Source organism: Salvelinus sp. IW2-2015, linkage group LG15 (genome assembly GCF_002910315.2).
Source record: "Salvelinus sp. IW2-2015 linkage group LG15, ASM291031v2, whole genome shotgun sequence".
NCBI classification, from domain to species: domain Eukaryota; kingdom Metazoa; phylum Chordata; class Actinopteri; order Salmoniformes; family Salmonidae; genus Salvelinus; species Salvelinus sp. IW2-2015.
Window position 1 is genome coordinate 37585260 of NC_036855.1, and position 16798 is coordinate 37602057.

The window sequence follows — 16798 nt, forward strand, 5'->3', positions numbered from 1 at the left end:
TTTGTTTCACCAAGCTGTCCACTGGGTCTGTGCCGCACTAAACTGCAGGCGTCACAGACACCGGGAATCTTCAACTTCAGTTGATCCACTTAACGCCATTCCAGTTATCACTCCTTTCAACAGCGCCCTGCTCCAGAGAGGAAAGCAAGTCACAGTTATTGTCCCCAATCGCGTGGTGCGGAGAGCATGCTCCCTCTGGCCGGCAGGAATAATAAAAAATTCAAAAATAGAAACAATTCCACTTCTCTTTCACCGACATTCCTCAACCTCTTCTCCACCCAACCCGACAACACATACTGTATGGATCTGCCAGAAGGCAAGTATCCATTCTCTCCCCAAAAATCTCACTCCCACTGGGCCAGAATCATCTTGTTCATCATCAGGATGAGGCTCAAGCTCGGCGGTCTTCACCGCACCTGCCAGTTAATTCATCCTCACTCTCGTCACTTTCAATTTCCTTTTGTATCTCTTCCAAAACCTCTGTGTGATCCACCACTCCATATCTCAACATTTTTCACTTTTCTATTTTTTTTCCCGTCCGCAATCTTACACCCACCTCATGGCCCAAGGGGAGGTGCCTGCAAACTGCCTGTTTTTATACTTGACAATAGAGTTTGCTAGTAGAGGGTTCATCTGCCTCCTTGCCCGTGACTGGGGGAATTCTGAACAGTACAACAGAACAATGTTTGAAGTTCACATTTTGCTTTTAATCAAAAGATTTGTCTTCTGATATGGGGGCCCAGGCTTTAGCTCAATGGGATTAACAAGTTCCTCACAATGGAACGTGTTCTTGAATGGGTAACATTACAAAATGTGACATTTTACTGCCACAGAACTTGCAGATTAAATAATCTGTCCCTCTTCTTCTCTGTCTCCTCCTGTTTCTAATCTGTGTAAATAATGAATAGAAAAAATAAAGGTGGAATACCACAAAAATATTCTCCATGGGCCCTGTAGATGGGTTAGCTGACAACGTCACAAAAACGATGCGCACGATTCAATGGGGCAGAAGTTAGTTAATTGTTGTGATTGTGGATGGCCAGATAGCTACCATCAATGACAAGAAACTGCCACTTGGGAAGTCGGGCCTCGTTTCAGCTAGTTTCATCTTGTTCTTGATACCATGTTTTGTTTAGAGTTATTTTGACTGATTTTGCTAGCTAGCTAACCAACAACTGTAACGATATAGCGTATTTGATAGACCACAAGTGCTCATTGTGCAAATGTCTTTATGTTTTCAATAAACATTGGCGACAAAATATAGTTTACATGTTGTCAACAATCTTAGTCAATCCCGTCTGTTTTGCCCCGTAGTTGCACGCACATTGGTTTCGTTGCTAAACAACCAGCCCATCTATTTAGACTTGAGAGAAGTTCAAGTATTCAGCGAAAAAATATTGACTTAAGTCCATGGTCATGTAACAATGGTGGTTCAGTTCAACCGTTGATTCCTGAAGACTGTCTGAGTGGACTAAGTCAGTGTCTTGACAAGCAGATACAAATCCACCTCGTCACACAAATATCAGATGCCCACATGACGTATGTTACCTCATGCTACTTCTGCTGTAATTTACATAGCCCTAAACATTTTGATTGTAACATCATTTAAATCTCACAATGGGCCAGACAACTGTAGTAGCCGATACTGCTCTACCAAGCAAAAAGACAGTAACTGCTCATGATGTGGAACTGAGAGAAAATGGCTTTTATTTACCTTGGTTTCACAGTAACTTTATGCAGTTACTGCTAACATGACCCCCATTTCCCCCAAAACACAATACAATAGAGGCAGGATACTTGTCCACATGATTAAGCATGCATTTAATGTAGGAAAAATGACATTAACTAATTTTCGACCAAATGAGCAGTTACTGCCTTTTTGCTTGCTATGGCAGTATAATTAGTTCTATTGTCTACCCTAGGAAAAGTATTCAGTTCCCAGTGTCTTCTTTAGGATTTGTTTGGTGAATCATGGGTTACTCAGTCATTTGTAACAAGTTTCAGTAAATTATTTTTGGTAGCATTTCTAAGATGAAAAAATAATTTGGTGCATTTTTCCCCATATTCCATCCAGTTGGCTTAATGTTTTAAATATATTACACTTGATCTTTCTTGAATAAGTTCCTCCATTTTTGTGTTTTTCCTCTAACTTATTCTGTGCCTCCATGGCACAGTTTTTATTGCTATCTATCTGTACTATTAGTCCTTCCATTTCCTTTGTTAATATGAACTCTTTTGACCTAAATTGCTTTTGTTTCAAAGATGAGTATTGAATTTCATGGCCTCCAAAGGCACATTTAAAAGTGTCCCGTACAATAAAGGGATCTGCTGTACCTACGTTATGTTAGAAAAAGTATGTTATAAATTCTTCTGTCCTAGTCAAAAACATGTTATCATCCAATAGGCTTTGATTAAATTTACAATATCCTCTCCCATGTGGAAATTCTGTAAGAGTAATGTATTTGCCAGTTATTTGATGGTCCGTCCGCATTATGTTCCCTATCAACACTTTTTAAACTTTTGGTGCCAGCGAGAAGGGCACAAGAAAGTTGTCAAGATGACTAGCTTGACTGAGCCTCTGCCATGTATATCTCACTAGATCCAGATATTTAAGCGTCCATATATCCACTAGTTCCAACATATCCATCTTCTTTATGTTGTTAACAAGTTGTGGGAAAAATACTGTATGACAGCTCTGCCTCTTGATCACTGGAAACTAATGTGCAAACTGTAATAGCCTACAATAAGTTGTCAAATGTTGATTGAAAATGATCATCATTCAATATTTAGGCTATAAACCATTTGCATTTATAAACCATTTGATTGTATGTGTTTTGATGCTGCTTTTTAGATGCACTGAAACCGCAAATGTTTTTCAAAACACTCTCTTAAAAACACCAATATTCAGATTGAAGAACAAGCGGATGTTTCAGAGTACATCCAGTCTGTTTTCAAACACATTCTGTGTATCATAACCCTTAATAAATTGTGTTTACATTCAAACACCCTCCAAACACCAGATCTCAGCTTAGGTGCATTACTTTTCATGGTTTTATTTCACAATGAGGGTGTTTTGAGTCATGCTATTTTAACAGTGTCGAGCACTCAATCTCAACTCTGGACCTTGAAGCTAGTTCCACTGCGTTTTTTCATTGTACACCGCTGATCAGGGACTGATTTAGACCTGGGACACCAGGTGAGTGCATTAGTTGTCAGGTAGACCAGAAAACCAGCAGGCTACGGACCTCATAGGGTAAGAGTTGAATACCTCCGGTGTAGAGACTGGACTGGACTGTATCTGGTTTATCTCCTATCAGCTATTTAAACCCAAGTGAGGTGTGACAATGTTGTAACAAGTGTTGAAAGTTTTGCTACAACAACTCATCTGATTTATTAGACATTTTCTGGACCATTTGATCTCCTGTAAGTAAAGCTGCTTTAAAAAAAAATGTATTTCTTACTAGCAGAGGCGGCAGGTAGCCTAGCGGTTAAAGCGTTGGGCCAGTAACCGAAAGGTCGCTGGTTCAAATACCCAAGCCGACAAGGTGAAAAACCTGTTGATGTGTCCTTGAGCAAGGCACTTAACCCTCCAGGGGCTGACCCTGTAGATAGGCTGTCATTGTAAATAAGAATTTGTTCTTAACTGACTTGCCTAGTTAAATAAAAAGATGATGGCAGATCAAACTTTCACTATGGAGTATTTCTAGTCTTGCTTAAGGAGTCATGGTTGTCCCTAGAAATTATATTTTAGTTCAATTCAGATGATTTGAAATCTGCACATATAGAATATTGATGGAATAATTAACACTTTAAACAAAGCACTGTAACTGGCATACGGTTACAACAATTATATTTAACCTCCATTCATTCCCATAAGATGTAATTAAATCATGGAACATCCAAGCTACTGTAATGTTTTCACAATACAACTTAATAACCCTTAAATCTGGCCTCCTCTTACAGTCATCTTTACTCAGCAGAACATATTATTTCCAGACAAAGAAAATATACTTTTTTTTTGTCTGCGCTGTAGATCTGTGGATATCCGTTGTTGTTAAAGGTGCAATTTTCAAATGATCAACATTAAATCATTTCCGAGTAACATTGGGTACCTTATTGTTATTGTTTTCACTGAAAATGGTAAAACTAACCAAAGATTTGCTTCATAGCAAAGAGAAATTTCTCAACAAACAATTTTGCTAGGACTATCTGGGAGTGTTCTGAGTGGGGGGGGGGGGGGGGGGGGRGAGGAGCTCTCTTTCTTATTGGTCTATCAACTAATTTAACGCCTGGTGATGTCACCAGGTAGGCCAAAACTTCATCCCACAAAAACAGGCTGAAATTTCAGGTGGTGTTTTCAAACAGCTCTTACACTAAAAGGGAATTATCATAATTTTCACAATTTCACAGTATTATTCCTATCTCATAGTATGGAAATATATAGAGTACCAGTCAAAAGTTTGGACACACCTACACATTCAAGAGGTTTTTCTTTTCTTTTTTTTCTTTTTTTTCTGCATTGTAGAATAATAGTGAAGACATCAAAACTATGAAATAACACATGGAATAAAGTAGTAACCAAGAAAGTGTTAAACAAATCAAAATATGTTTTATATTTGAGATTCTTCAAAGTAGCCACRCTTTGCCTTGATGACAGCTTTGCACACTGTTGGCATTCTCTCAACCAGCTTCACCTGGAATTCTTTTCCAAAAGTCTTGAAGGAGTTCCCACATATGTTGAGCACTTGTTGACTGCTTTTCCTTCACTCTGTGGTCCAATTCATCCCAAACCATCTCAATTGGGTTGAGGTTGGGTGATTGTAGAGGCCAGGTCATCTGAATCAGCAATCCATCACTCTCTTTCTTGGTCAAATAGCCCTCACACTGCCCGGAGGTGTGTTGGGTCATTGTCCTTTTGAAAAACAAATGATAGCCCCACTAAGTGCAAACCAGATGGGATGGCGTATCGATGCAGAATTCTGTGGTAGCCATGCTGGTTAAGAGTGCCTGGAATTCTAAATAAATCACAGACCATGTCACCAGCAAAGCACCACCAATCACCACACCTCCTTCATGCTTCACATTGGGAACCACACATGCGGAGATCATCTGTTCACCTACTCTGCGTCTCACAAAGACACGGCGGTTGGAACCAAAAATCCAAAATTTGGACTCATCAGACCAAGGACAGATTTTTACCAGTCTAATGTCCTACCTTGTCACAACAGAACTGATTGTCCCAAACGCATTAAGAAGGAAAGAAATTCCACAAATAACTTTGGCCCATGGACTATAAGACTATAAAATGAGTTGATCCTGCAGCTGTACTTGAATACAATGAACACTGTCCACAAGGTATCAGAAAGGCATGCTCCATCTATTTTAGTGCATGAGTGATGTCTGGTATCAGAAAATTAATGCATTGTTCACAATCAAACTATACTTCTCAGATTTTCCCTGCATCTTCACTGTTGTTTTGCTTAAAGCGTGCCATGATTGATGGACCATATTGCCAGTCTATGACTTTGACAACATTTGAATGCCACTACTGAATTAAGGCTCTCTGAGGCTCTCTGTCTCTCAGAAATCCTGTAAAGATGGCTGAACGTCAAGTCCACATCACTATTACTCACTCCTTCTTTCGTGAGGGCAGACAGAAAAGACAAACATCATGATAAATACCATGCCACTTTGCTGTCACATCACACCTTTGCAACCAGTAATCTGACATCATCTGTGAACTGTCTATAAGCACCCTGATGTTGAGTCTTTGTGTCTAAAACACGCTAGTTTTGGAACACTTTTTAACCCTATTGAACTTCCATTCTCTGTCTAGACTGTCTGGATAGGTTTTGCACTCCTACTGTATGAGATGTGGTCATTGTGTGATCTGTGGTGTGTTTCTTCTGGTTCTCTGTAGATATGTGACATTGTGTGATTTGTCGGATGGTGTGTTTCTTCTGCTTGTCTACAGATGTAGACATGGTGGGATTTCTGTGATCTGTGTGTCTCTGTCCTCTTTCTCTGTAGATATGGCCATTGTGTGATGTGTCTGATGATGTGTTTCTTCTGGTTCTCTGTAGATGTGGACGTCTTACAGCAGCTGGGGCTCACAGGGACAAGGACCGGAGGGGGTTCATCATCCTCAGGGGCCCGTGCTGCTCCCCAGGGGGTCATCCCCTTTAAGTCTGGGGTCATCCTCACCCAGCGGGCCCGCATCCAGGCCCCCCTGTCTTCCATCCTCCCCACTGCCTCTTATCCCACCACCAACCTCTCTCTGATCCTCAGCCTGAGCTCCCACCGCATCAACAGCGCCTTCCTCTTCACCGTCCTGTCCAAGAGGAAGAGACTGCAGCTGGGGGTCCAGTTCATCCCGGGGAAGGTCCTGGTCTACGTTGGCCAGAAGGACTCTGTCCATTTTGACTATGACGTTCACAACGGCCTGTGGCACAGCCTGGCCCTGGACATCCGAGGCCAGAGGGTCTCGTTATATACTTCTTGTGGGAAGACTAGTGTACATGCAGATCTGCATTCTAAAAAAGAGGAGGCCCTGGATCCCGAGGGCTCTTTCCTCTTGGGTAAAAGGGCCCAGAACTCAGTGCAGTTTGAGGGTGCCATTTGCCAGTTTGATATTTACCCCTCTGCCAAGGCAGCTCATAACTATTGTAAGTACATAAAGAAACACTGCAGGGAGGCCGACACCTACAGGCCTGTAAATCTCCCACCCCTGCTACCTCTGATCCCCTCCAACCCAAACTTTACTGTCACCCTCAACACTCCTCTGCTGTCGACTGAGGTAACCAGGAAAGTCCAGAGTCCTAGTCTGGTCTTGACTGGGGACAGAACCAGGACTAAGCTTGTTGTCCCGACCAACCGCCCCACAGTGGCGCCAACCCTCTCCGTGCGTGAGAGTTTTGTCACACCAAAGTYTGGAACTATGTCCCTGTCCCTTCCTGCGACTGTCGCCCCGACAATGGCCAGGCCAGGATTAGAGCACCCCTTAGTGGCCAAGACTCAAACTGTTACTGTACCCCTCAGGACCAGCGGAACACAAACATCCCCAAAGCCAACATCCCGTGGCGACAGCAGTGCTAAAAAGAGCATGGCGGTGGAACCTGGTGTTAAAACCCCAAAACCCACAGGGAGCAGATTGGCTGCTGCACCAACCCTTTACACCACCGCCCGGCCACTAAAGAAGAAGCCAGACCTCCAAACCACGGCAGCATCCAAACAAGGCTCTTCTTCAAACTCAAACACCTCCATCCTTTACATCCAGAGAAAGCAGCTGACCGTGCTGGCTGCAAAGAAACTGGAGCCCAGAGTGACCAGTGTGGAGGCTGTCAAACCCACCTTGTTTATCTCTGTCACTCCGCCTGCCACAGATGGCTTCCAAACCTGGGACCTGGAACCGACCCAGTTCTCACTGCTGGCTGGGCCGGGACCACCTGGAYTAAAGGGAGAACCGGGACCAGTGGTAAGAACATGTTTTTAAATAGAGATGTGTGTCACAGGAGGTTGGCGGAACCTTAATTGGGGAGAACATGCTTGTGGTACTGACTGGAGTGGAATCATTGGAATGGTATCAAATACATCAAACATATGGTTTCCAGGTGTCTGATGCCATTCCATTTGCTCCGTTCTGGATGTTATTATGAGCCGTTGTCCCCTCAGCAGCCTCCACTGGTGTGTGTATGTACAGTATGTATATATTTAATGTACAGGAGGGACTCCTAACCTGCCTGGCATGTGTGGCAGCAGGCTGATGTTTTAAACTCCTGATATATTTCACACTGAGCTTTGGGAGCTGTTCTGTACTGTTCTGCCCCGAAATCCCTTCTCCACCCATTATGTTAAACAAGCAGGGAGCTTGACGCTAAGTCGCTCTGTGGATGGCGAGGCGGTAGGGGGTTGGGTGGGTGGAGTAGGTTCAGCCCTCTTAAAAAGCCCCTGACATGAAGTCCTTCCATGGGTTACAGACATCGAAGTGCCCCCCTGAGCCCTGTCTGTGTGGTGTCACTTAGAAGTGTCACTTTTAWTAGTTAACCGGATTTCAGTTTTGCATCTGTTCAGTTTATTGGAACACATTGCATAGGCTTCATCTACAGTATGTCTTTTTTTAATTTATTCTTCTATCTAGTAATTCAGCAGGAGCTCACCAAAATGTGACCTACCCTATAGCCTGCTCGCTAGCGCCCCCCTTATCAAGTATAAACGGCTTGTGGGCCGGTGCTAGCTACTCTTCAGAGTGTTGCTTGCTAATGTGAGATTTCCTTTTTAGCGGGATGGGTAGAAATAGTCGGGCCCACAGAAGGGCCCCGCCAGCCAGTGGTCTGTGTGTCTGAACTGAGGGCCTGACGCCGGGGTGAGAGATTCCTCCCAGAAGGGTGTGTGACTGTAGGAAGAATGGAGACCTTTAGAGCAGGTTCAAAGGTCATGGTGGATGAAGCACCTCGGAACATTTGACAGCTTCGGAACCAACCATACGTCGCATGAAGTGCTTGGGGTTCTAATATGAAGTGCAAGGAATGCTTGGCTTGGTGGTTGGGATTGGAATGGGATTTGTTGAGTGTGTTAAAATGACGATTCTGGTCCATTTTGTTGAGTTAAACCTGTGTTGGGATTTCAAGCCTGTAGTGGAGGTTGTGGTGGAGGTTGTGGTGTCTTGGGAAGTGTCTTTCTCGTCTTGGGAAATCAATGAAAATGATACATGGATTTCCAAGAAAGCAAACTCACCATTGTATTAAGAAATTACCTTTTTATGACTCATGTCAGATGTTTGAACAGCTTTCAAAACTATAACAAGCATGACTGTCCAGCTCGTAACAGACCATTGATAGCTCATAGCGTGTAGGTCATTTGTTCTTGTTGGAACCTTGCAATGTTATGGTGCCCAGATGTGATTGCAGGCTTGAGGCTTTGCTTGTTTTTGAAAGATCTCATGAAATGTGAGTTATCAGTCATTTCAGACACTTCTTGGCCTTCATCATAGACTATTTCAGATGTTTTCATGTATTATATTGTGGCGTCAAGATCCAAAGCGACCAAAAATCTTCTCACAATGTTTTATGTTGATGTAGTAGTTGATCACACTTGCTTGGGCTACTATGTCAATGTCTGCCCTTAACTCTGTTCAAAGCTAAATCAAATATTGATCTCAGATATTTTTGTCAGACCTTTTCAGACCATTCATTGTACTCAAAGTATGGCATAGCTCATTTTTGGATGTATATATATATATATATATAATGGCTGTTACTTGTTATATTGAATAAATTTATGCACATTATGCAGGCCCTGCTGTGAAGAAATTCACTGGCCTTGGGTACTGATGACGTTTTCCCCCACATTTTTCATTGTTACCTGAGGCCCAAAGAGCCTCGCTCGTACCTCTGCAGTGAGGGCATCCACACTGCTATGTACGTCATAGCCACCTAAAGCTGTGAGAAACATGTTTATTGGAGAGCTAGCTGATGCAGAGCTGGATCCATCCTCCTCATGCTTGGTCAAGGTTGACGTTACCAGGATCTAGGCCTAGTGTGTGTCTCCTCTTCTGGCATGATAATGTGTAAGAATGCCTTTCAAGTTCCACTGCTATGAAACACAGGTCTGTTTTCCTAGGTTTACACCAGCTAGAATAACTCTGTAATTTAGAACGGAAAATTCCCACAACTACAATTTGTTTCTATTCGTGTCAGTAGAATTATAGAGTAGATATTCTTCATAGCATTGCAATTCTACAAATTTACTGGAATTTTGATAGAACTGTCGCCAATCTTCGTTTGAGGGCCTTACTCACGTGTGAGTTTGTGACCGCCAGTCTGACTATTGTAGTCTTCAAACACTGTTGAACCCCACTGCAGTGCAAGCCTGGCATCTGTGCGGCTACACATGGGTCCTGGCATAGCCCACAATGGTCGTTGATATATTCAAGCTGTCAGTGTCATTTCAACTGTGGACCACACCAGAGCATAAACAGTCTTCTTTCAGCACTGTACTCCAGCAGCACTCTCCGAGAACAGGTCTCCTCAATGGGTACTTACAGGCTTGTTCGATAGAGACTTGTCTCAATGTCTGTTTAAAGAAGTCTTTGTAGTAGTCTTGTGGTGCATTTTCAGACTCAGCTCCAGCTCCGAAAAAAAGCCCCCCCAAAAAGTTAGTAGAAGTTAAAGTCTTAGTAGGGTAGTTAAAGTGTCCAAATATCAACAATTCTATGAAATATCAAGCCTTCTCCAGAGCAAGTATGTTATATGTACACCATTAAGTTCCTACTGTATGTTAACAAAACCGAATGTCATATTAAGCTGTTTTTTTTTTCATTTCCTCTTTCCTCTCTGTTTTTATGAGCCTGGTGCTAGTGGAAATGTGGAAATGAGAACCAAACCTAACATTTCAAACCAATAGTCTGCACTGCTTGGATTTGTAGAGGCTGACCCCTCATTAGCAATGACCTTTGAGAGCTGGGCTAATCCATGTGTGTAATTGGTTTAAAGCTAGCTGATGCCCGTAATTAACAAGAGTGGCTGTGGTTGGACGCGAGCAACGCAGGCCCTGGTCCACCGTCCAGGCCAGGACCCCCTGCTTGCTCCCAGCACAATGACTCACACTTCCATATCCAAGCACTGTAGTGGTTTTGGAACTGGTAAAATATTGGTTTCAGTGGGAGTGAGCCGTAGCAGGCTTAACAATACACTCTCAGCGACTCTGCCAACATTTAAACCAAAGACCTAAGCTGTACTGAATGTAATAGCCTACACAGAATGGCAAGGAAAAGAACGAAGCCTTGTTTCGATATGCAATTTCTGAAAATAGGTTTTGAGGCTGCCAAGTATAGCAGTACTGGGTGGATGGAGAGGTGTTTTACTGCCAACTTAATTAAGGCTAATGAAGGCAATTCGCTTACCTAGCAATGACATGTCATCATGTGGATTGCATGTTACATTTCCAACTCTCAAGTTCTTTCACAACTATTTTTATTCAAGCACTGTTCTTCCACGTGGATTCAATCAATCAATTCAAGCCCTTTCTTGTAAACAGTTGGTTAGTGTTCTTACTTCCTGCTTTAATTCATTGACATCTTTTATGTTCCCCTTCCAGGGACTTCAAGGACCTCCTGGGAAACCAGGGATGCCAGGGAAGAGTGGGTCACGGGTGAGTTTCTCTTTGTTGTATTCCTGATTCTCTTGGTGTACACTCAAACAGTAATTCTCAACCAGGATGTGGGAGTTTCAGTGAACCTYGAAATGAAAAAGATTGAGAACCTATGCACTATAACCAATGACAGACAAGCTTCATAAAAAAAAACTCCCATCCTTCACTCTTTCTTTCCATTCAGAATCACGTACTGTAGCTTGCTACATTCTTTATGCTAAGCTCTGTGGATCCTGTTCCCTTGTCTGATCCATTGTACTGTCTATATTCCAACATCAATACATACAAATAACACCATTAGAATGGCGCTGGAGAGGATGGCTGACATTTTACGTGCTCCTACCTAACCAACTGTGTTATTTTGTTAGTTTTTTTTACATTGTTTGTAACTTATCTTCTAACTTATTCTGTACATAATGTTGCTGCTACCATCTCTTATGACCAAAAATAACTTCTGGACATCAGAACAGCGATTACTCACCACGAAYTGGTAGAAGCTTTTTCCTTTAACGAGTCTGACCAGTCCAACGTGAAGGATATACTGCTTTCCCGGGAACAGGCCTAAATCCCCGTCATTTGCGTAAAGAGAAGACGTGGAAAAAGGGAGCGGAGGTTGGGCTGCCTTCTGAGAATTCTTAGGCGAGCAAGTAAAACCCCACTGCCATCCGTTCTATTGGCAAACATGCGATCATTGGAAAATAAAATCGATGACCTATGTACAAGATTATTCCACTAACGGGACATTAAAAACTGTAATATCTTATGTTTCACCGAGTCGTGGCTGAACGACGAAATGAACATCATACAGCTGGCGGGTTTTACACTGTATCGGAAGGATAGAACAGCAGCCTCTGGTAAGACAAGGGGTGGTGGTCTATGTATATTTGTAAACAACAGATGGYGCACGATATMTAAGGAAGTCTCAAGGTTTTGCTCGCCTGAGGTAGAGTATCTCATGATAAGCTGTAGACCACAATATCTACCTAGAGAGTTTTCATCCGTGTTTTTGTRGCTGTCTACATACCACCACAGACCAATGCTGGCACTAAGACTGCACTCAATGAGCTGTATACCACCATAAGCAAACGGAAAACGCTCATCCAGAGGTGGTTCTCCTAGTGGCCGGGGACTTTAATGCAGGGAAACTTAGTTCCGTTTTGSCAAATTTCCACCAGCATTGTAAATGTGCAACCAGAGGGAAAAGAACTCTGACCTCCTTTWCTCCACACACAGAGACGCATACAAAGCTCTCCCTCGCCCTCCATTTGGCAAATCTGACCATAATTGTATCCTCCTGATTCCTGCTTACAAGCAAAAATTAAAGCAGGAAGAGTCAGTGACTCGGTCAATAACAGTGGTCAGATGAAGCAGATGCTGGAATATGTTCCAGGATTCTTCCGATGGCATTGATGAGTACACAACATCAGTTACTGGCTACATAAATAAGTGCWTCAATGATGTCGTCCCCACATTGACTGTACGTACATACCCCAACCAGAAGCCATGGATTAAAGGCAACATCCGCACTGAGCTAAAGAGTAGAACTGCCACTCGTCGGATGTGGCAAGGCTTGTAAACTATTACAGACTACAAAGKGAAGCACAGCCGAGAGCTGCCCAGTGACACGAGCCTACCAGGTGAAGTAAAATACTTCTATGCTTGCTTCGARGCAAGTAACACTGAAACATGCATGAGAGCAACAGCTGTTCCAGACAACTGTGTGATCACGCTCTCCGCAGCCGATGTGAGTAAGGCCTTTAAACAGGTCAACATTCACAAGKCCGCAGGGCCAGACGGATTACCAGGACATGTACTCCGAGCATGTGCTGACCAACTGGCAAGTGTCTTCACTGACATTTTCAACCTCTCCCTGTCTGAGTCTGTAATAACAACACGTTTCAAGCAGACCACCATAGTCCCTGTACCCAAGAACACTAAGGTAACCTGCCAAAATGACTACTGACCCGTAGCACTCACGTCTGTAGCCATGAAGKGCTTTGAAGCTGGGCAAGGCTCACATCAACACCATTAATCCAGAAACCCTAGACCCACTCCAATTTGCATACTGCCCTAACAGATCCACAGGTGATGCAATCTCTATTGCACTTCACACTGCCCTTTCCCACCTGGACAAAAGGAACACCTATGTTAGAATGCTATTCATTGACTACAGCTCAGCGTTTAAAACCATAGCGCCCTCAAAGCTCATCAATAAGCTAAGGACCCTGAGACTAAACACCTCTTTCTGCAACTGGATCCTGGACTTCCTGACGGGCCGCCTCCAGGTGGTAAGTGTAGGTAACAACACATCTGCCACGCTGATCCTCAACACCAGAGCCACTCAGGGGTGCGTGCTCAGTCCCCTCCTGTACTCCCTGTTCACTCTTGACTGCATGGCCAGGCACAGCTCCAAAACCATCATTAAATTTGCCGATGACACAACAGTGGTAGGCCTGATCACTGACAACGACGAGACAGCCTATAAGGAGGAGGTCAGAGACCTGGCTGTGTAGTGCCAGGACAACAACCTCTCCCTCAACTTGATCAAGACAAAGGAGATGATTGTGGACTTCAGGAAAAGAGGRCCGAGCACGCCCCCATTCTCATCTACGGGGCTGTACTGGAGAAGGTTGAGAGCTTCAAGTTAATTGGTGTCSACATCACCAACAAACTAACATGGTCCAAGCACACCAAGACAGTAGTGAAKGGGTTACGACAAAACCTATTCCCCCTCAGGAGAGTGAAAAGATTTGGCATTGGTCCTCAGATCCTTCAAAAGGTTCTACAGCTGCACCATTGAGAGCATCCTGACTGGTTGCATCACTGCCTGGTATGGCAACTGCTTGGCCTCCAACCGCAAGGCACTACAGAGGGTAGTGCGAACGGCCCATTACATCTCTGGGGCCAAGCTTCTTGCCATCCAGGACCTTTATCCTAGGCAGTGTCACTGGAAGGCCCTAAAAATTGTCAAAGACTCCAGCCACCCTAGTCGTAGGCTGCTCTCTCTGCTACCGCATGGAAAGCGGTACCAGAGCGCCATAAGACTCCTGAACATCTAATCAAATGGCTACCCAGACTATTTGCATTGCCCCCCCCCCCCCCCCTTTGCATAGTCACTGTAATAACTCTACCGCAATTTACATATTGCCTCAATTACCTCGACTAACCGGTGCCCCCCACATTCACGTCCGGTTCCCGCTGTATATTTCCTTGCTATTGTTATTTTACTGCTGCTCTTAAATTATTTGTTACTTTTATTTCTTATTCRTATTTTTTTTAAGGTATTTTTTTAACCACATTGTTGGTTAGAGCTTGTAAGTAAGCATTTCACTGTAAGGTCTACAACACCAGTTATATTCGGCGCATGTGACAAATAACATTTGATTTGATTTAATTTGATTAATAGTGACTTGAAACAGACAGGCTTTTTGAGCATTATGATTAAGTACTCAATAACATCTTTGGATTATGGAGCATAAATCATCCTAGGTTTAGTTTCCATTGGCTCTGATCACACTGTTCGTCTGCTGCCAAAGTATGCCTCTAAAGCTGGAGAACAAGAAATAGCTGTAACACTATGATAGTCAATGGCACCAAAGTCAAATGAGTGAGTGAAACCTAGTCATTGAGTTCATCACATAAGGTCTTCAAGGTATGGGGAATATAGGAGCAATTCAGGTGTTAAAGAATGAGTACGTTATGCAAAACTGAGATAAAGATCTCTGGATTTGTACGAAAATACCATACTATCAGGTATTTATACAGTGCTAGTGCTTCATTTTCACTTAGCTTCTATATTAGGTACTTCTACTTGTATGAGTATCTTCAGTGTATTGGCGGTGTAAATTGAATCCTTCGCTATTGCCAGTCTTCTCCACTTGGGGACCTATTTTCAATCGTTGACTGCGTTTGAGAACAGTGTAGGAGTTTGTTTGTTATTATGAACAGAAACGTGTTGATGTTTTTTCTTTCTGACGGTTGTTGTTGTCGGGATTAGACTCTCTGTGACCTCATAGGGCAATGCTTTTCTCTGTAGCTGTCGCACTTTCAATCTAACCCATGTTAACCCATCTAAGCCATGTCATATTAAAATAGATGCTCAGTATAGACTTTAAGCAGGACTAAATCCACCCCCAGCAGAGTTCTATCAGTATCACAGGAAACTAGTTGATCAGTGGATCAAGAGTAGAAATGTAAGATAGAGCATCAGCTCTTCTCTTATTTGGCTTGTCGGGGATTTTCTATTTTTGAAAAACAAGATATCCCTGTGTTTGGGATAAATAGATGTCAAGGATGGAGTACAGGAAGTGAGTTAAGAAAGAGACAGATGCCCTCTGGCTAGGTTGTACTGTATGTGCGTGTGCAGGAGCTAAGGTACCTGCCTACTCTGTGAGACTGTGCTACTATGCCTGCCCTGTGTCTCTGGGCTGGGGGCTGGGACGAGGCCTCAGAGGGGTAGGCTGCGGGAACCCAATCACTTTAACTGAAGAAAGAGGGCTTTGTCCCCATCTTATTAAATTCATTTAAGAGCTAACCTAGTGCTCACTACCACCTCCCTCCAGTACACTACCTCCATACAGTTCATTCATGATCAAGAGCCTGAGACCACTCACTCCAATTCACTATGGAATGAATGATCCTTGAGTGATTTGGCGGTGCAATATCTTATACCGTATGGGGCGGTCGAATCCTCAAATGTTCACTTAGTCATGCATTGATGTCAATTGGAGACTAAGTGAAAATGTGACTTAAAGTGAAAGTTAAGATTCGCCCCCCCAAGACTGTATGATGGGCTAAAGTAAGTGGTTGAGTTTCTGCCCGCCTGTCAAGTGGATCTGGATATCTCTTCTCTTTGGCTCAGCAAACAGAAACCCAAAGGAACCACTTTGATTCTTCTGATCTGGACGAAGGCACGATCCGCCGTTGAAATAGTGCAATGGCGTTGCAGTAACACGCCGCTTCTTTTCTATGGCCCTCGTACACCTTCTGAAACGGTCCTTGATTGCTCTGGAAGGTGGATACTGATTACGAAAACGGTTTTCACAGGACTGAAGCAAGTCGTGAAACCTAAGCTTTAAGAAGCCCTCGACCTCATTTGACCTTTCACCTTTGACACAGAGACGTGATATGTAATCCAGCAACCGTCGCTCAACACACAGGGAGAGAGCACACGCGAGCCGTCTAGACGTACAACTATCCCCCATTTATCTTCACAGCTCAGCTTCTGTAGGTAGTAGCRTTGGTGGCAGTCGGTGCTGTGTGAACGTGAGCAAACTCACTAGCTTGCTGAGCTCGCTAAGCGCTATCTCTTCTTGACAGAGAGGTGTCATGTCTGACTCTGGGTAGACAGTCTCACCACCTCCACCACTACCTCCTCCACCTCTTCCTCTTCAGACACGTGATAGCGTCACACCTGCGTTCCTCAGCCCAGTCGTCAAGCCTGCCGGCTAGCGCTCAAAGAAAGCCCTGCCTGAGGAGGATACCACCCAGCCCTATAGGGAAAGGCCTGGTGCCTGGGCCGCAGTCAAAGGGGGCTTTGTGGTAGGGAACTGACCCTCAGTGCAGTGCAGGCAGCATGGGCAGTGTGAAGGTGGTATATTGTGTAGTTCAGTAGCTAGCAGTGCAGTAGCTGCAGTAGGCCTCGAATGGA

The 16798-nt window shown here is 43.7% G+C and overlaps 1 protein-coding gene across 2 annotated transcripts in view; it reads left to right on the forward strand.

Annotated features, from left to right (window-relative positions):
• The window catches only part of col27a1b (collagen, type XXVII, alpha 1b), a 143468-nt gene that overhangs the window by 15638 nt on the left and 111032 nt on the right, over window positions 1-16798 (forward strand). For both annotated transcript variants that reach the window (XM_024003292.2, XM_070447120.1), the window contains exons 3-4: window positions 6084-7474; window positions 11095-11148. In XM_024003292.2, coding sequence (XP_023859060.1) covers window positions 6084-7474; window positions 11095-11148 — 1445 coding nt within the window. The remainder of the gene's footprint in view (window positions 1-6083; window positions 7475-11094; window positions 11149-16798) is intronic.